General features: G+C 47.4%; 1 protein-coding gene across 1 annotated transcript; it reads left to right on the forward strand.

Moving 5' to 3' along the window:
* The first annotated feature begins 763 nt into the window (after positions 1-763).
* On the forward strand, positions 764-13,901 carry OVOL2 (ovo like zinc finger 2). Its single transcript, XM_027770015.1, has 2 exons — positions 764-949; positions 13,224-13,901. The coding sequence occupies exons 1-2, from the start codon at positions 835-837 to the stop codon at positions 13,538-13,540; spliced, it is 432 nt and encodes a 143-aa protein (XP_027625816.1). The 5' UTR covers positions 764-834; the 3' UTR covers positions 13,541-13,901.
* The last annotated feature ends 5,552 nt before the right edge of the window (positions 13,902-19,453 follow it).

Raw genomic sequence — 19,453 nt, forward strand, 5'->3', positions numbered from 1 at the left:
CCCTGGGGTGAGATGGCCACTCCACAATCTTTTCTTCTCCATTCTCTTCTTGGGATCTTGGGCATGCATGCACATGTGCCCAGTGAGATTTTTAAGCCTCCATTTTAGGACTTGAATCGCGGTCAGGCACTTGAGAGTCCAATGATGTAACCACTACACCATCTGCCCCAAGACAGGTATTTTTGACAGAATCTTTGCATGCCATGACCCACCTGCCCAACCCTCCCAGTTTGCTAGGATCACAGACACATGAGATCACACCTAGGCTGTTTTAGGTTGGCCTGGAACTGAACCTGGGCCTTCCATGGAGCTCCAGCCTTGTGCAGTGGCATCCTACCACCTGTATCGCCTTGGCTGGTCCCTGCTTGGCATTTTGTTTGTTTCTTTGTTTGTTTTGGAGAGGTTTTGCTATAGGGCACATGTGCTTGTCAGAAAGACAGAGACAGAGAAACAGAAAGCAAGAAATCACCCCAGGGGGGATGGCCACACCACAGTCCCTTCTCCTCCATTCTCCTCTCGGGATCTTGGGCATGCACACACACGCCCCGGCGTGAGTTTAAGCCACCAGGTCCAGGACTCATTCCATAGTCGACTCCGTGGGAGTCCAGTGATATAGCCATTACGCTAACTGCTGGTCCCTCCTCCTTGGAGTTTTAAGATGGCAGAAGCCATAGCCAGGCCAGGCCTAGGTTGGTAAGCCCCTCAAGTAGGCCCCCTGCTGGCTGCACTGGGACCCTCATGGCCTCTCTCTGTTCCCAGTTCACCACAGGCACGTGCAGCGACTCGGTGGTTCACAGCTGTGACCTGTGCGGCAAGGCCTTCCGCCTGCAACGCATGCTCAACCGTCACCTCAAGTGCCACAACCAGGTGAAGAGGCACCTGTGCACCTTCTGCGGCAAGGGCTTCAATGACACCTTCGACCTGAAGAGGCATGTCCGCACTCACACAGGTGAGGAAGGGGCGTGCACTTTACCCTTGGCTGTGCATTTCCGGCAGGGTTCATACTCCTTTTCCACCCAAGAGCCTAGTCGGAAGCGGGGGACAGTGCAGGCTGCAGAAAAGCCTGTGAGCACGTGTGTTCGGTGGTGCCAGGATGTCCTGTTTTCATGGAGTGAGCAAGGGAGGGGGTGCCCAATACTCCCCAGAGCCCTGGTGAGTAGCTCGGCGCTTCTCCATCCCCTGCTCCTCAGAGCCGATACTTCTAGTGACTCTTCTGAGAGCACTGAAAGTCACTTAAAATATCTTCCCCAATAAAAATACCTTCTACTTGACACTTTCCAAAGGGTTTTATGCAGTTTGTCCCAGGACGGAAGGCTTAGGAGACATCCTGCTGTGGAAAGCCTTGAGCAGCCACGGGCCACATGTGGCTCCTGAACCCCTGAAGTGTGGCTGGTTCAGATTGAGATATGTGGTCTTTTTTGTTATTTCTTTTAAAATTGCTAGAGGGCTTGTGTGCTTGGTGGGGGGGAGGGAGAAAGCACCCCCAATGGGGCATGGTCAGGCCACAATCCCTTCATGTCCATCCTTTTGGGATTTGAGGCATCCATGCACACATGCCAAGTGTGTTTCTCTCTTGCTCACTCTTTTTTTTTTTTTTTTGAGAGATTTTCACTGTAGGGCGCGTGCGCTCACCAGACAGACAGAGAGAGACATAGAGACAGAAAGCGAGAAATCACCCCCCAGGGGGGATGGTCATGCCGCAATCCCTTCTCCTCCATTCTCCTCTCGGGATCTTGGGCACGCACGCACACGCGCCCGGCGTGAGTTTTAAGCCACCGGGTCCGGGACACGAACTGCGGTCGACTACGTGGGAGTCCTGCGACATAGCCATTACGCTAACTGCTGGTTCCCTCTCGCTCACTCTTTTTGTTCTTCTTACAATTTGCCAGAGTGTGCACATACATGCTCACCAGAGTAGGGGTGGTAAGAAGGCACCCTGTGGGATGTGGGCACGCCGCAATCCCTGTTCCTCCGTTTCTGCCTTCTTTGGGGGTTTGGGGCATGCATGCACGTGCACCTGGAGTGTTTTTCCAAGCTGCTGGGTCTGGGACTCAAAACTGCACAGCTGACCCTGTGGGATCCAGGTGCCTTAACCACAGGCCACAGATCAGCCTTGTGAGATCTTTCTCCCTTACCCTCTGTAATAGGGGACTGGCCCAGGAGGACCGTGAATGTAAAATAGACACTGGATTTCAAAGATTTAATACAAAAAAAAAGTTAAAAATCTCAATTTCTTTTTAAAGAATTATGTTATTTATTTATTTTTAACGTGACCAAATGAGAGACAGAGAAAGAGAGAGAAAGGGAAAGTGAGAAAGCAAGCTGCCAGGTTGGGGACTCGAATCACGGTTGACCATGTGGGAGTCCAGCACCCTTAACCATCACAATACCTGTCAGCCCCAGAAGTCTCAATTTTTATTAAGAATTTCACATTTAGGGACCAGCAGCTGGTGTGGTGGTTGAGGCACTGGAATTCCCACGTGGCTGACAAGCGGTTCGAGTCTCAAACCTGGAGGCTTGCTTTCTCAGTCTTACTCTCTGTTTTTCTCTGACAAAATTCATGTTAAAATAATAATAAATAAGTAAATAAATAAATCTAAAAAAAAGTTTTCACATTAAAATGGTAATATTTTGGATATATCAAGTTAAACAAAATATGTGATTGGGACCAGCAGATGGCGTAATGATTGCATTGCTGGACTCCCACATAGTTGACTGTGGTTTGAGTTTTGAACACAGCAGCTTAAAACTCACGCAGGACGCATGTGTGTGCATGCCCAAACTCCTGAGAGGAGAATGAAGGAGAAGGGATTGCGGCGTGGCCACTTCATGGGGAGTCATTTCTTGCTTTCTGTCTCTCTGTCTCTCTCTGTCGAGTGCATGTGCCCTATAGCAAATACGTCTCTTAAAAAAAAAAAGTCATTAAAATTAATTTCACCTGGGAGCCAGCATATAGTGTGGTGGTTAAGGTGCTGGACTCCCACATGGCTGACTGTGGTTTGAGTTCCGGACCTGGCAGCTAGAAAATTATGCTGGGCATGTGTGCCCAAAATCCCAGGAGGAGAATGAAGGAAAAGTGATTGTAGTGTGGCCATCCCTTGGGAGGGGGGTGATTTCTCACTTTCCCTCCTACTGTTTCTCTCTGGTGAGCACACATGCCCCTATGGCAAAAACTAAAAACAACAACAACCAAAAAAAAAGAATTAATTTTACTTATCTTTCCTCTTGTTTTAATGGAGCTACCAGAAAATTGTAAAGTATCAAGTGGCCTGCTCTTTCATTTCTACAGGACAGCACTGACTAAATTCTTGAAATCTACAGATCACTTTTTTAAAAATAATGATTTTATTTCATTTTATTCACCATATCATTATGATTTTAGTTGAACAGAGAGAGACAGATGAAAGAGAAGGGAATTGAGAAAGCAAGCTTCCAGGTCCAGAACTTGAATCATGGATAGCCATGTGGGAGTCCAGCAACTGAACCACCATGCCACCTGCTGGTTCCTACAGATGACTTTAAAAAATTTTTCTAAAGAGTATGTATGCTTACTAGAAAGAGACAGAAAGAGACACAGGGAAAGTGACAAAACATCATACACAGGGATGGCTATGCCACAATCCCTTCACTTCTCCCTCCTTTTAGGGATTTTGGACGTGAATGCATGCACACTGGCATGTTTCTGCCAGGTCTGGGACTTGGATCATGAGTTAAGCTATGTGGGATCCTACTGCCTTAACTACCACATTACCACCTGGCCCCAGATGACCACTTCAAAAAAAACCCGTTTTTTTAAGAGAGATTTTTAGTATAGGGCGCAGGTACTCACTGGAAAGACAGAGACAGAGAGACAGAAAATGAGAAATCACCCACCAGAGGAGATGGTCACGCCGCGATCCCTTCTTCTCCATTCTCCTCTTGGGATATTGGCACACATGCACACATGCCTGGTGTGCTTTAAGCCACCACATCTGACCCTCAAACCGCAGTCGACTACATGGGAGTCCAGTGACATAACCATTATGCCATCTGCAGGTCCCCGCTTGAAAAAATTGTAATCATAATTTTAACTCACAAAGTGATTAACAAATAGAATAATGGAAATGTCTTGGCCCTGCTCATCCTGCCCTGACTTATTTTCCAACAGAGAAAATACCTCTAAGTAATAATGGGCCAGAAAGAGGAGTGAGGGGCTTACTGACACAGTCCGGTAGAAACAGAAAGAAGAATCCTGTGAGCCGCAGGAGCAGGCCAGCCCTGCCATGGGTCCAGTCTCACGAAAGGGACAATCAGTACAAAGAGCACGAAGTCAGGGTTCTCAGATATTGTCTTAGTTGGTGTGAACCAACTTCCTGAATCTAAAAGACCTCACTAGAGTTCAGGGGTGCCCAGCTGCAGTGGCACAGGTGGTAGGGTGCCCCCCGGATGGTGCTGGAGCCATGGGAAAGCCCAGGGTTCGGATCTTGGGTCGACCTGAGCACACTGGGTGCAGCTGGGATCCTGGCTAGCTGGAAGGTTGGCAAGAGGGATTGCAGTGTGGGGAGAGCCTTCAAGGGTTTCTGTCCCTTTTTTTTTTCAGGGGAAGCAGGGAAGGAAGGAAGATAGTGAGGGAGAAAGGAAGGTAGGAAATTAAAAAAAAAAGGAACAGAATTTAGTGGGAATTTGGTCCTGTCTTTGTATTTAGGCCAGAAACAAAAATTATCAGCACTTAATACAATATAGCAGAGGGTTCTGTGAGGGGTATATTTGTTTATAGTCTAGTTAGACCAAGCTATGACCAATTTGAAGACCTATCTGGAATCCCAGGACCCTTTGTGGGAGAATTAGAGCTATAGGGGCATAGATAGTGAGGTGGACAATATGATTACTCCGCTCTGGGCTCTCCTTTCTAGTATTTCATTTTATTTGGAAGTATTTTATTTTTCTTTCTTTATTTTTTTTGAGAGGTTTTTGCTATACGGCACATGCGCTTGCCAGAAAGACAAAGAGACAGAGAGACAGAAAGCAAGAATTCATCCCCCAGAGGGGATGGTCATGTTGTAATCCCTTCTCCTCCATTCTCCTTGTGGGATCTTGGGCACGAATGCACACGCACCCAGCGTGAGTTTAAGCCACCAGGTCCGGGACTCAAACGTGGGAGTCCAGTGACATAGCCATTACACCAACTGCTGGTTCCTGATATTTTATTTTTCTCATTTGTAAAATGAATGCTTATTCTGTCAAGGCCAATTCTTTCTACTTTAAAAGAATTATTTATTTAATTCCACTTGTTATTATTATTATTTAATTTGACCAGAGACAGAGAGAGAGATATAAAGGGAAAGTGAGAAAGCAAGAAAGCAAGTCTCCAGGTCGGAGACTCGAACCGTGAGAATCTAGCACCTTTAACCACCACACCACTTGCCAGCCCTCTTGTCAAGGCCAATTCTAACAATATAAAAAAAGCTACAGAGAAGAAAAGAGAAGCCATACAACTGAAAAGGGCACACACATCTGTGAGGTTCCTGGTGGTCTTGGGGGCAGGGGAAGTAAACCCACGTTGGTTATAACTTTAGGGCGCAGGCTAGAAGAAAGGGTCCGGTTTAAGGCACAGGCGTTTCCTGTGGAAGCTCTCTGAGTTCAGAGACGCTGAGAGTTCAGGTGGAGGTGAGGGAGGTGGGGAGGTGGGGAGGGAGGGCGTTGGCCAAGCCGGGTGTTGGCCCCGCCCACTGGGAGGCCTTCCTGCCTTATCTGCCATCAGGGGCTGCATTGTGAGGGATGGGAAGGCAAACAAATCCCATCTTGATTAAAAAAAAGACAAAACAATGGTGTCTTTGTTTGAAGCCTAAAGGGGAGGATTTTCTGGATTGGGAGAAATGCCTATTGGGAGAAATTTGGAGTGGGGCAGATGGAGGAAAAAGAATAAAGTAAACTTTACCCCAAAAAAAATGCTATCCTGTGCACTTGCTTTGTCCTGTTATCAAACTGTCCCTCCTCAATGTTTTTTATTTTAATGTTAAAAAAAAAAAATTTAACCTACAAAAGCTAACATATTCACATGGGGGAAGATGAGGGGGGGGAAAAGTCAGCCTCCCTTTTCACACCAAGCTTCAGCCCCACTCCTGAAAATGAACTATCATTTAATTTTTTTTTCCAGCAGATTTTAATGCACATTACTTTCTTCATGTACTGTGAGAGAGCTTTACGATGTCCATGGAAAATGCTCATTAGGAAAAATCTACCCATGGATTTAAAACTGTTGTGCACCAAAATACACTCATACTTTAATTCCATTTCTCACAAACTTTTTGATATTATGTGTGTGTGTGTGTATAAAATATATATTTGTTGAAGCTTGTTTTCTATCTGCAGACAGACACACCTCACTTTTTAATAATTGTCAGAGCATTTCTTAATATAAAATTGTCACAAAATATCCAGTATGGAGGTTCCATCCCTTCCCCATCTCCCTGTGCATGACACTGGTTTCCATTTGCTAGTTTCATTTCTTTCCCTCTTTTTTGTTTCTTGACTTCAGGCAAAACTACCATGAGTATTCTTGCATATCCTTTGCCTACCTGTGTGCGTCTTTCTGTAGGATCATTTCTCTGAAATAGAATCGTTAGGCCAAAGAGTAGATGCATTATGCTTTTATGGGCATTGCCAAATTGCCTTCAAAGGAGGTTGTCCTAAATGTCCACTCCTATAGGAGGCCTGTAAAATACTTCTCGCTGAAGTTCCGTTTGGATAAATAAAGCTCATTAAGAGAGTTATTGAAATACAGCAAGAACAGCAAACAGAAAGTTCTCATAATGAAGAATTTTCTTTGGGGATATGTAATAGGAAGCATGGTTTGCTGTTAGGAGTACAAAATTTGAAAAGACCCTTTTTGATAATTTACCAACGGTATTTTTTAGATCAGGTAATTCAGACCTAAGGGTACAAAGTTCAAAAGGAAGGAAGTCTCTCCGTCAGCCACCTCATGACCACGTATTTAAAAATCATCCTTTTGGGGACCACCAGATGGCAAAGTGGTTACATCACTGGACTCCCACAGGGTCAACTGCAGTTCGAGTCCTGGACCCAGCAGCTTGAAACTCCAACCAGGGACATGTGTATGTGTGCCTAAAATCCTGAGAGGAGATTTGAAGAGAAGGGATTGCATTGTGACCGTCCCCTTTGGGGGGTGATTTCTCTCTCTGTCTCTCTCTGTCTGTCTGGTGAGTGCATGAGCCCTATAGCAAAAATCTCTTTAAAATTTTTTTTTTCCTTTTTTTTTTTTTTTTTGTTGCAAAACAAAGAATACATACAAAAGTGCATGCGAATACAGAAAGGGTATAGTTTAAAGACAAAGATGACATACTCACGTACCTGCCAACCAGCTTGGAGTAAGGGCATGTGTGCGTTACGTTAAGCTGGACCGTGTGTGCTTGACGTTGTACGTCACTGAGAGCTCAGTGTTTATTGGTCCTTTGCATGTGGGGTCTCTTAGTAAATCCTCAGAGCGGCCATGTAAGGGAGTGTGAATATTACTTCATTTTACAGTTTAAGAAACTGAGCCTTAGAGGGGTTCAGTAATCTGATCATGGGCTCAGTTAATGAGTGGCAGGTCGGCAGTGCCTGGCTGTCCGGTGGCCTTGGACTCTGGGACCCGTGTAGGTGTCAGGAAGTTCATGATATCTGGTGCTTTTCAGTTTCCATATCCTACTTTAGAAACAATGGGATTGGCCTTTGCTCTAGGGCACTAATCCAGGTGGGTCCCCAGTGTTGGGGAGTTTTTGACACCGGTCACTCTTTGTCCAGGGCTCCTTTCTGGCCACCTCAAGGAGGAGGACCCAGAAGGACTTACCAAGGGGCTGCCTCACGACCAGGTCTGCCTGAACTGGTGAGTGAGGAGTGAACGGCAGCATTTATACAGAGGGACGGAGAGCAGGAATTCTGGGGTAGGGGCTGGTTTGCAAAAGCCAGAAATGACATAAGTAGGCTTGCAGGGCCTGCTGTCTGCTTTCCGTCTGTGTCTGTGACTCACCCAAGCAAGGATCAAATCCCATCTCCTCTAGGTAAAAATCCCACCCAGAAGTGTCACCATGCTCCATTGTCAATAATGTAGGGCTCTGGAACCTCTGGCCTTTTCTACCCGGGTCTTGGTGGGTGTTCTGCCCTTAGAAGATGCTCAGAGGATGTGTGTTGAGTGAAGAGGGGAGGGGACACAACCCTAACTCTGTGTACCCCAGACTTAGTCGGGGTATGACTAGCCTCTCCCAGGGGGCAGGTTGCCTTCCAGGTCACCTTATTTGGGACTCAAACCACACAGTTGGCCCTGTGGGATCCAGCTACCTTAACCACCACTGATTGGCCCATTAATTATTATTATTAATGTAAAAAATAGAACTGTTGCTTCCTAGCCCAATCTTAAAGCAGGTGCCCTGGTTCTCCAATGTAGGCCTAGGAATCTATACCAGGCTTTGGGGACTCCTCTGGGTGGCAGCCCTCCTGACACTAGGCTATAAGATGGTCTGACAGCCATGGCAGTGTCCTCTCTCTGCCCCACGTACCTCCAGCACAATATTGACCCCTTCTCGGGCTTTTAATGCTTATGTGACCTGTGCCTCCTCTTCTTTTCTTTCTTTCTTTCTTTCTTTCTTTCTTTCTTTCTTTCTTTCTTTCTTTCTTTCTTTCTTTCTTTCTTTCTTTCTTTTTCTTTCTTTCTTTTTTTTTTTTTTGAGAAGTTTTCACTATAGGGCGCGTGCACTCGCCAGACAGAGAGAGACAGAGAGACAGAAGGCAAGAAATCACCCCCCAGGCGGGATGGTCACGCCGTAGTCCTTTCTCCTCCATTCTCATCTTGGGATCTTGGGCATGCACGCACACGTGCCTGGCGTGAGTTTTAAGCCACTGGGTCCGGGATGCGAACCGCGGTCCACTGTGTGGGAGTCCAGCGACATAGCCATTACGCTAACTGCTGGTCCCTGTGCCTCCTTTTCAACCATAGTCTGCTCCTGTAGAACCAAAGTCAGCTCACGTGGTTATTTCTTAGTCATGCTTCTTCCCCCTGTGATGTTTAGTGCAGTACTCTGCCCACAGAAAACGCTCAGTGAGATTGGCGGATACACTCTGTTGCAGTGTCCTCATACTCTCACATGAGATTTACGCTTAGTGTGTTTGCTTTCGTCATGAACCAATCTCAGTCTCTCTTTTGATTGTGAGGCTCCTGTCAAACTGCCATCACAAGGGGTGGCCTTAGCAGGTGGATGGCACTGACCTGGGTGTGGCCTGAGTCCTCTACCTTGTCATTAACTCACCTGGCCTCAGGCAAAACCAGAATCTTGGGACCCTAATCAGTAGCTTCTTGCTATGATTTAGATAATGACTTGTCCCCCAATGATTTGTGCTCTGGAAGTTTGGTCCCCAGTACGGTGACTTCAGTAGGTGGTGAGACCTTTAAGACCTAATGATGGGTCAGGGTTGCATGGTGGTTGGAGCAGCTGAATCCCACATGGCCAGCAATGCAGTTCAAGTTCTGGACCTGGTGGCTTGAAAAACACACTAGGCACGGGGTCAGTAGATGGCATAGTGATTGCATCACTGGACTCCCACATGATTGATGATGGTTCTAGTCCCAGACCTGATGGCTTAAAAATCACACCAGGTACATGTGTATGCATGCCCAAGATCCCAGGAGGAAAATGGAGAAGGGATTGCAGCATGGCCATCTCCACTGGGAAGTGATTTTTCACTTTCCTTCTCCCTATCTCTGTGTGTGTCTCTCTCTAGTGAGAGCACATGTGTTCTATGGCAAAAACCTTTAAAGAAAAACACACCAGGTGCAAGTATGTGCATGCCAAAAATTCCAAGAGGAGAATGGAGGAGAAGAAGGGATAGTGGTGTGGTCATATCCCCTGGGGAGTGATTTCTTACTTTCATTCTGTCTTTTTCTCTTTGTCTCTCTCCCTCTCCTTGAGTGTATGTGCCCTCTAGCAAAAGGAAAAACAAAAACCTAATGTCAGGGCACCATCCATTTAGCTGGAGGTGCGGGGTGTGGGAGGGACAAACAGAGTAAGTGGGAATTCTATTCCCTCTCTCTTTGCAAGTGCCTGACTCTTCTCTGCTTCTGTCAGCCATTTTGCAACATAGCACTAGAAGCCAGCCAGTGCCAGCCCCACAACTTTGGACTTCCCAGTGATCAGAATCATGAGTCAGATCAGCCTCTATTCATTATAAATCACCCGGTCTCAGGTATTTCTCTTTAGCCACACAATAATGAACTAATCCATTCCCAAAAGCCAATTCGAACATGGGAGTAGGCCTAGCCTGTTGGTGTAGTTGGTGGTGAACTGAACTGCAGTACTGGAAGTCACATGGACAATCACAGCTTTAGATTCCTGGGTCACCTTGAAAACACACTGGGCACAAATGCATGTCCCCAAGATCCTGACAAGCTGGAACACTGGGGAAAGAGGACTGTGGTGTGATTAAGGCCTTGTTCAAGGTCTAACTTTCACATGCTGTTTCTCCTGAATAAAATAAGTAAAACTTAACAAACAAGCACAAGGGAAAAAAAAAACCTGAAAATGTGGGAGTCCAGCGACATAGCCATTACGCTAACTGCTGGTCCCTGTGCCTCCTTTTCAACCATAGTCTGCTCCTGTAGAACCAAAGTCAGCTCACGTGGTTATTTCTTAGTCATGCTTCTTCCCCCTGTGATGTTTAGTGCAGTACTCTGCCCACAGAAAACGCTCAGTGAGATTGGCGGATACACTCTGTTGCAGTGTCCTCATACTCTCACATGAGATTTACGCTTAGTGTGTTTGCTTTCGTCATGAACCAATCTCAGTCTCTCTTTTGATTGTGAGGCTCCTGTCAAACTGCCATCACAAGGGGTGGCCTTAGCAGGTGGATGGCACTGACCTGGGTGTGGCCTGAGTCCTCTGCCTTGTCATTAACTCACCTGGCCTCAGGCAAAACCAGAATCTTGGGACCCTAATCAGTAGCTTCTTGGGACCCTAATCAGTAGCTTCTTGCTATGATTTAGATAATGACTTGTCCCCCAACGATTTGTGCTCTGGAAGTTTGGTCCCCAGTACGGTGACTTCAGTAGGTGGTGAGACCTTTAAGACCTAATGATGGGTCAGGGTTGCATGGTGGTTGGAGCAGCTGAATCCCACATGGCCAGCAATGCAGTTCAAGTTCTGGACCTGGTGGCTTGAAAAACACACTAGGCACGGGGTCAGTAGATGGCATAGTGGTTGCATCACTGGACTCCCACATGATTGATGATGGTTCTAGTCCCAGACCTGATGGCTTAAAAATCACACCAGGTACATGTGTATGCATGCCCAAGATCCCAGGAGGAAAATGGAGAAGGGATTGCAGCATGGCCATCTCCACTGGGAAGTGATTTTTCACTTTCCTTCTCCCTATCTCTGTGTGTGTCTCTCTCTAGTGAGAGCACATGTGTTCTATGGCAAAAACCTTTAAAGAAAAACACACCAGGTGCAAGTATGTGCATGCCAAAAATTCCAAGAGGAGAATGGAGGAGAAGAAGGGATAGTGGTGTGGTCATATCCCCTGGGGAGTGATTTCTTACTTTCATTCTGTCTTTTTCTCTTTGTCTCTCTCCCTCTCCTTGAGTGTATGTGCTCTCTAGCAAAAGGAAAAACAAAAACCTAATGTCAGGGCACCATCCATTTAGCTGGAGGTGCGGGGTGTGGGAGGGACAAACAGAGGAAGTGGGAATTCTATTCCCTCTCTCTTTGCAAGTGCCTGACTCTTCTCTGCTTCTGTCAGCCATTTTGCAACATAGCACTAGAAGCCAGCCAGTGCCAGCCCCACAACTTTGGACTTCCCAGTGATCAGAATCATGAGTCAGATCAGCCTCTATTCATTATAAATCACCCGGTCTCAGGTATTTCTCTTTAGCCACACAATAATGAACTAATCCATTCCCAAAAGCCAATTCGAACATGGGAGTAGGCCTAGCCTGTTGGTGTAGTTGGTGGTGAACTGAACTGCGGTACTGGAAGTCACATGGACAATCACAGCTTTAGATTCCTGGGTCACCTTGAAAACACACTGGGCACAAATGCATGTCCCTAAGATCCTGACAAGCTGGAACACTGGGGAAAGAGGACTGTGGTGTGATTAAGGCCTTGTTCAAGGTCTAACTTTCACATGCTGTTTCTCCTGAATAAAATAAGTAAAACTTAACAAACAAGCACAAGGGAAAAAAAAAAAACGGAAAATATCCAGGGGCTTTTGTTAAAAATGCAGATTCCTGGGCCAGATTGTGGTAGAATGGTAAAATGTGATACCGCAAGGCTGACCCACATGGGAAGGTTCTTGGTTGGTGTCCTAGCGACCTCTCCGTGAGCCCCATGTGCTTATGTGCTGGCTGAGGCTTGGGGGAGACCATGGCATGAGCACCCCTTTGGAGTTGCCCACCTCTCTCTCTTACTCATGGAAGAAATAAATAAAGCAAAAATAATAATAATAATAATAAAAAGTATAAATTCCCATTCCCTACCCCAGTCCCACTGAATTAGTCTTAGAATAAATGAGTTATGATTTTAATAAGCTACCCACGGGACAGAATGTGTTCTACACCGTCTCCTCAGGTTATCAGGTTATCCACCGCAAGTTACTTGTTATAAAATGAAAACATGAAGGCATACAAGTGAAAAGAATAAAAACCCTCCTCCCAAGGCAGGTGTTCGTTTGTTTCCCATGTTGGCATCCATTTGTGTTAGGTTTGCTCATACAGATGTTATGATCCCGTGTAGCCGATTTCATCTCTTGATCTCTTGTTTTAATAATTTTCCTCATGTTACTGTGAATTCTTGGTCATGGTAATTTCTTTCTTTCTTTTAATTGCCAGAAGGTGCACTCATCAGCTTTCTTTCTTTCTTTCTTTCTTATTGCCAGAAGGTGCACTCATCAAAGAGAGACAAGCACCTTTCAATGGGACACGGTCATGCCATAATCCTTTTTCCTCCGTTTCTCCATTCCTTCAAGATGTGGGTACACACAGATACACACACACACTCACTCCTCGCATTTTTTTCATGCCACAAGGCCGGGATTCAAACTGCCATTGGCCATGTGGAATACAGCTCCTGGAGCACAAGAATGTATCTGCTACAGTGTGGGGCCAGCTCTGGTCATGGTGCTTTTTAATGGCTTCATAGTTAGGAGATTCTGGCTTGGCTGTGACCAGCCAATGATGGGTCTGTCCCTTGTCCTTGCAGGCATTCGTCCCTACAAATGTGACGTCTGTAACAAAGCCTTCACACAGCGCTGCTCCTTGGAGTCCCACCTGAAGAAGATCCACGGGGTGCAGCAGCAGTACGCCTACAAGCAGCGCCGAGATAAGCTCTACGTGTGCGAGGACTGTGGCTACACGGGCCCCACCCAGGAGGACCTGTACCTGCACGTGAACAATGCCCATCCGGGCAGCACGTTTCTCAAAAAGACATCCAAGAAACTGGCGGCCCTCCTGCAGAGCAAGCTGACATCTGTGCACCAGGAAAATAGCAAACTGAGTGAGGAGGAGGAGAAGAAGTGAGGAGGAAGGGCAGGGGTGGGGAGAGGCCAACACTGCCGACTTTACATGGAATTTTGGTTTTGGGGGTGTTGCCCCACCCCACTGGCTCTTTTTAGTTACAAGTGTCTCTGGCCTTTTGGGACATCGGCAGTAGGATCCAGTCCAAGGTTGTCAGTTACCATGGCGACATCAGGCTCTGTAACATGAGTCTCACTGCACACAGTCGCATTCACCAAAGTTGGTTTTTCCAGACTCCTGATGGCCAAGATCACCATGCGGGATTTTTTTTTTTTTTTTAAGGATTTTCACACATGGAGGGAAAGGTGTTCTTAGAGAGACTATTATTTTATGGTGCCTTGAAATAAAAGTCATTCCACTTGAAATGCTGTCTACACAAGGAAAATGAATTTTATTGTTTTAGAAGAGTTTATCGAAATTATTTTAATAAATGAAATGTTCTTGTGAAACTTCTCTTAAAAAACAAAACAAAACAGGAGAGTGCTGGGCTCTACTCCCTGTTTAGGGTTTATTGTATTATATTGACTTCAAGTTTTGGGGAGTGAGTGGTTATTTTGCAAGGTGGGTTTGAAAAAGCAAATTTTGAGTGTTCAGTAGAAGAACAAAGAGCCGATGGAAAACAAAACAAAACAAAAACAAAAACAAAAACAGCTATGAGCACCTGGCCCAAGCAGGCTGGTGGACAGAGACATCTAGGTTGGGTGTGGCAGGGAACTTATCAACTCCTTTCATAGCCCTGTGCTTTCTGTAGAGGCCATTGGCTTTCTGGGACTTAGGTGAAGGCTAGCTGGGGCTCTTTTGCCTTCCTTGAATCCAGGACTGTTAAGGTTTAGATAATGTTTTGTTCCCTGAAGGTTCATATTTTGAAACTTGGTCTTTGTGGGTGACTGGATCATGGAGACACTGACCTCATGAATGGATTATTGCTGTCTTGCATGAGAGAGTGAGTGAGTGAGTGCTGACCCTCGTGAGGAGGGGTTAGTTCTCACGAGAACAGGTTGTTACAAAACAGCTGCCCACAGCTCGCTCGCTCTGTCTGCATGTGGCCGCTGTCTCCTCTGCTTTTGTCATCTGTGTTGTGAAACAGGCCAGCCTGCTGCCAACCTTTAAATGTTCCAGTTACTAGAATCATGAGTCAGATAAACCTCTATTCTTATCAATCACTCCATCTCAGGTATTTCTGTTAGCAGTGCAGTAGCGAACTAGTGCAGGCACTGTGTGAGACACGGCAAAGGCCAGAGTATGAGAAACTCGCTTCTGCACAAAGTGCACTAGGAGGGAACGCAGCATCGGGAGTTTCCTCTGGGTGTGTGCCTGCTGAGCGCAGTAACCTTTGACCACCTCTATCTCCTCACCTTGGAGGCCTGCCTCTAGAGGCACAGGAAGTTAACAGTAAAGCCTGGCTCGTGACCAAGAGAGGGCAGGAGGGTGGTAGCTGGCCACAGGGGTGGTGAGGTGATTTATGTGGTCCCTCCTTGACTGATGAGGCAGCAGTCAGGGCCCAGGATCCCCCGTAGAAAGTGTTGGTTGACGGCGGCACCATGCTGTCCTTTGTCATTCTACCTGGTCCCTGGCACTGCCTGGGCCACTCCTTGGTCTAGGGAAACATCTTGTTCCCTCTATCCTCCCCCTTCCAGCCATCTTTCTTTCCTTCTGCCATCTCCTTACTTCGCTCCCACACTGTGGGCCAGGCATTATGCCAGGATCTGGACATTTTCAGTGGTATATTCTATAGCTCAAATGAACGTTTCTCTTCCAAGTCAATACTTTTCTTTCAGAAGGGAGGAAACGAGCCCCTTTGACGAGCACCTGCAATGTGCCAGAAACCAGCTGGGCACTCCTCGCCGCACAGATGTTCTCTAGAGTAATCCTCAGAGCACCCCTGAGGTCAGCTGCCCTGCTCCCGTGAGCAGGTGAGGGCATTGCAGAAGCTGTCAGGCAGCAGCTGGAGGGAAAGGCCAGGGATCCTGTCTAATAAAGATCCCTCTTTTCCTTTCTTTCTCCACTCTCCTTCCTTTCTTTCTCCTTTTAATTTGCCAGAGGGCGTGTGCACTCACCAGAGAGAGGGAGAAAGGGAAAGTGAGAAAGCATTCCCCATGGATGATTGTCACTCTATAATCTCTTCTCCATTTCTCCCTCCTTTGGGGATTCTGGGCACGCATGCACATGCACCTAGCATATTTCAAGTTGCTGGGTCTAGGACTTGAACTGTGCAGTCAGCCGTGTGGAATCCACTCACCTTAACTACCATGCTACTGGTTGCCCCTCCCTTTTTAGAAAGGAAAGAAAAGGCCACAGATTCCACTGGGACCACACAGAGGTAGATAGGAGACTAGGGCCAACTGGGGGGAGATGGGGATTTGAACCTCTCCTGCTTCTCTGGCTGGGAAGGCCCTAGTGCCCTCAGGCCAGCCTAGCCTACGGGCTAACCTGGGTCTTGTTCTACTTGCTCTGAAGCTCTGTGTGCACAGGCTCAGGGTGCAGCATCACACAGTCGACGTGGGCATGCTCACGCAGCAGAAGGAGCTGGGTTGCACTTGGGGCTCCAAGTGGAACAGGGTGCAGCTCCCACGACTGAGCTGGCATCAAGGGCCCAACCCTGACTCCAGAGGGTAAACTGCTGACATGGAGGTGTGTCATCTCAGAAGAGAGGCTGCAAGGCAGTTGATTAGCTTTCTCCTCGGGTGTCTGGATGATGTAGACAACAAAAATAAACATCTCTGGAAAGGGGTATGTGAGCGACTGTGCCTGGGCGGCTGGCCTGTGGCCTAGTCTGCACAGGGAATAGTGCACTAGCTCGTGCTCTCTTCAGGGTCAGATATTTCTTTTCTTTTTTGCTATAAAGCCTGTGCACTTGCCGGAGAGAGAGAGTGAGAGAGTGAGAAATCACCCCCTGGGGGAATGGCCATGCCACAACCCTTTCTCCTCTATTCTCCTCTTGGGATTTTGTGCACACATGCACAAGTGCCCAGCATGGTTTATTTATTTTTTAAAAAGTTATTTTTTTTTACTTTATTCATTCATTCATTTATTTATTTATTTTAATTTGAACAAAGAGGGACAGAGTAAGAGAGAGAAAGAAAGTGAGAAAGCAAGCCACCAGGTCCAGGACTCGAACCACGATTGGTCATGTGGGAGTCCAGCACCCTTAACCACCATGCCACCTGCTGGCTCCAACCCAGCATGTTTCTTAAGCTGCTGGGTCTGGGACTTGAACCACATACTTGACCATGTGGGACCCAGCTACCTTAACTACTACACCATCAGCTGGTCCTGGATCAGATTTATTATTTTTGTTATTTATTTATTTATTATTTACAAAAGTTTATTCTTAAATGTACAACAGGATATAAGACAGCACTTAATTCTAGCTGCAGGTGGCAAAAGATGCTATGGCAGGGAAACTGGGTTTTTAAATAGGAAAGGAATCGAGGTCGTTGTTGCCCCAGGCACAAAGGGCAGTCTACCTCTTGGCAGATTTAATTCCCCTTGTGGCCAGGAGGCCCATCCCTGCTGCCTCTGCTTTTAATTCCTCGAACTTCTGCTCTTTTTGTTTCTGCTTGAAAGCCTTATCTTCCTTGTCCATCTCCTTGGCCTGCTGCTTGGGCTCTCAGGGGCTTCTTCCTGCCACCTTTGCTGTTGGAAAGACCTGTCTCTCCCCCTCTCCTTTTTCTCTCTCTCTCATAAAGGGAGTTGGGGGAATAAAAGATAGCTTCTGTAACAAAGATTCCCAATGTTCTATGACTTAACAGAGAGAGAGGGTTGGAGGTCAGCAGGTGGCATAGTGGTTAGGGTGATGGACTCCCACATGGTTGGCCATGGTTCGAGTCCTAGACCTGGTGGCTTGAAATTCACATTGGCCATGTGTGCCCAAAGTCCCGAGAGGAGAACAGGATGGAGGAGAAAGAACTGTGATGTGGCTGTCCCCCAAGGGAGTGATTTCATGCTTTTTATCTTCTCTGTCTCTCTCACAAACACTTGCACCCTATAGTAAAAACACCCCCCCCCCAAAAAAAAGAACAGAGATAGAGCATGTTTCTCACATAGCAGTCCTGGATTGAGTGTTTCTCCCTCTCCCCCAGGGGCCCCAGTTTCCTTCCTGTCTTGTTCTGCCATGCCTCATGACAGTGTCACCACAGTTATGGTTGAAGCTGGTTCCTCTAGGTCCAGGCTGACTGTAGAGCTTCTTGATTTTTGTTCTCCCAGAAGCTGATTCTGAGGCAACGATTCACATGGAAGCAGCTTGCTTAGGAGGTGATTCTAGGAAGCATCTGTGTGGGAGGGAGTGTGAGAGGAAGGACAGACAGACAGCCAGTAAAGGCAATAGAATCAAAGAAGTCACTAGCAGCTTGCTTAGGAGGTGATTCTAGGAAGCATCTGTGTGGGAGGGAGTGTGAGAGGAAGGACAGACAGCCAGTAAAGGCAACAGAATCAAGGAAGTCACTGTCGTGGACAGCCAGAGATTTACTTCCCTGGGGGCATCCCTGGGAAGCAGTACAGACAGGCCCGGAGTTCTCCCACCACAGGAGCCTAATGGTCCACTCCCTGCCCATCAGCTTTGGTTGAGGGCTGCTGACACCGGAGCATTCTGGGCCCTTCCAATTTGTCCTGGACACCGGCCAAACACACTTCCTGTGCCAGGAGAGCCTCCCAGACTGAGTCACTTACAGAAGTCAGCATAGACAGCGTCAGCACATGGACCTGAGAGCTGACAGCTGGGGAGGTGACAGCCGGGGAGGTGACAGCCATTGGTACAGGTGTGGAAGGCCACACCCACTGCCCGAAGCTGCTGGCCTTTCCACTTACATTCTGTGGGGAGTACTTCGCCTTGTTAGAGGAGGAGTGGTGGGAAAAGGCAGCCTTTTTGGCTACTATACTTCCATGTAGTGACAGAATGGGGGAATGAGTTGTGGGGACAACCCAGCTCGTCTGCCATGGTGGGCCAAACCAGCTGACATCCACTGTTGTCTCCCAATCCTGTTTGTCTGTCTTGCTCTCAGTCAATCACCAGGAAATCCTGTGCCTCTGGCCTCCAACCTGTCCAGGAGGGTTCTGGGTTCATATCGAGACCTCTGTGCATACACGAGCATGTGTGTTCAGGGGGCCCGTCCCTGCTGCCTTCACTTTTAGCTCCTTGAGCTTCTCCTGCTCCTCTTCTTGTTTCTGCTTGAAAGCCTCATCTTCCTCGTGCACACCCATGATCTGGGGGTGGCTGAGGCTGGAGGGGACCCCAACCTGTGGGGTGGATCCCACGGGATCATGACCTGTTGGGGGTATCTGTTTCTCTGTCTCTTTCTCACAGAAGATAGAAAGATACTTTGAAAAATGAATAATGTGCCCAGGATCATGATTTCGGGCCCTTGTTCTCAGGCTGGCAGGCCTGGAACTTGGGTCTGTAGGTGGTAGGCTACTGATCTGGCCCAAGTCCTTTGGTGGCAGCCGCTCTGGGCTGGTGTCACGTCAGTACAGGTGGAGACACCCATGCTCGTGCTGGTCCGAAGTGCCTGCTGGCCGTTCACTTTGGAGAAAGGGATCCGTTGTCAATCATGGTGGTATATTTTGTCAATGTCTGAGGTTGGGTCCTAGAAGCAGAGCCTGAGACCAAGATTCTGGGGAAGTGATTTACTGAGGGAGGCCCTCAGAAGAAACCAAGAAGTTGAGACTCAAAGTACCACAGAGAAAAAACCCAGATGAAGAAGTGGGGTCAGCTGGGGACAATAGGTGGTGTGGTGGTAAAGGCACTGGATCGCATGTGGCCAGCTCTGTGGTTAGAGTCCTGGACCTGGTGGCTTGAAAACACACTGGGTGCGTATTGGTGCATTCCCAAAATTCCCATTCTCCAGAAGAGAATGGAGAAGGCCCTCTCCCTTGGAGGTGATTCTCACTTTCTCTCTCTCTCTCTCTCTCTCTCTCTCT

Source organism: Tupaia chinensis, unplaced genomic scaffold (genome assembly GCF_000334495.1).
Source record: "Tupaia chinensis unplaced genomic scaffold, TupChi_1.0 Scaffold000101_1, whole genome shotgun sequence".
Taxonomy (NCBI): domain Eukaryota; kingdom Metazoa; phylum Chordata; class Mammalia; order Scandentia; family Tupaiidae; genus Tupaia; species Tupaia belangeri.

Bases quoted from the DNA above. Each gene is read 5' to 3' on its own strand.
- OVOL2 (XM_027770015.1), top strand. From the start codon at position 835: ATGCTCAACCGTCACCTCAAGTGCCACAACCAGGTGAAGAGGCACCTG. The intron at 950-13,223 runs GTGAGGAAGGGG...TTGTCCTTGCAG, and splicing joins GCATGTCCGCACTCACACAG to GCATTCGTCCCTACAAATGT.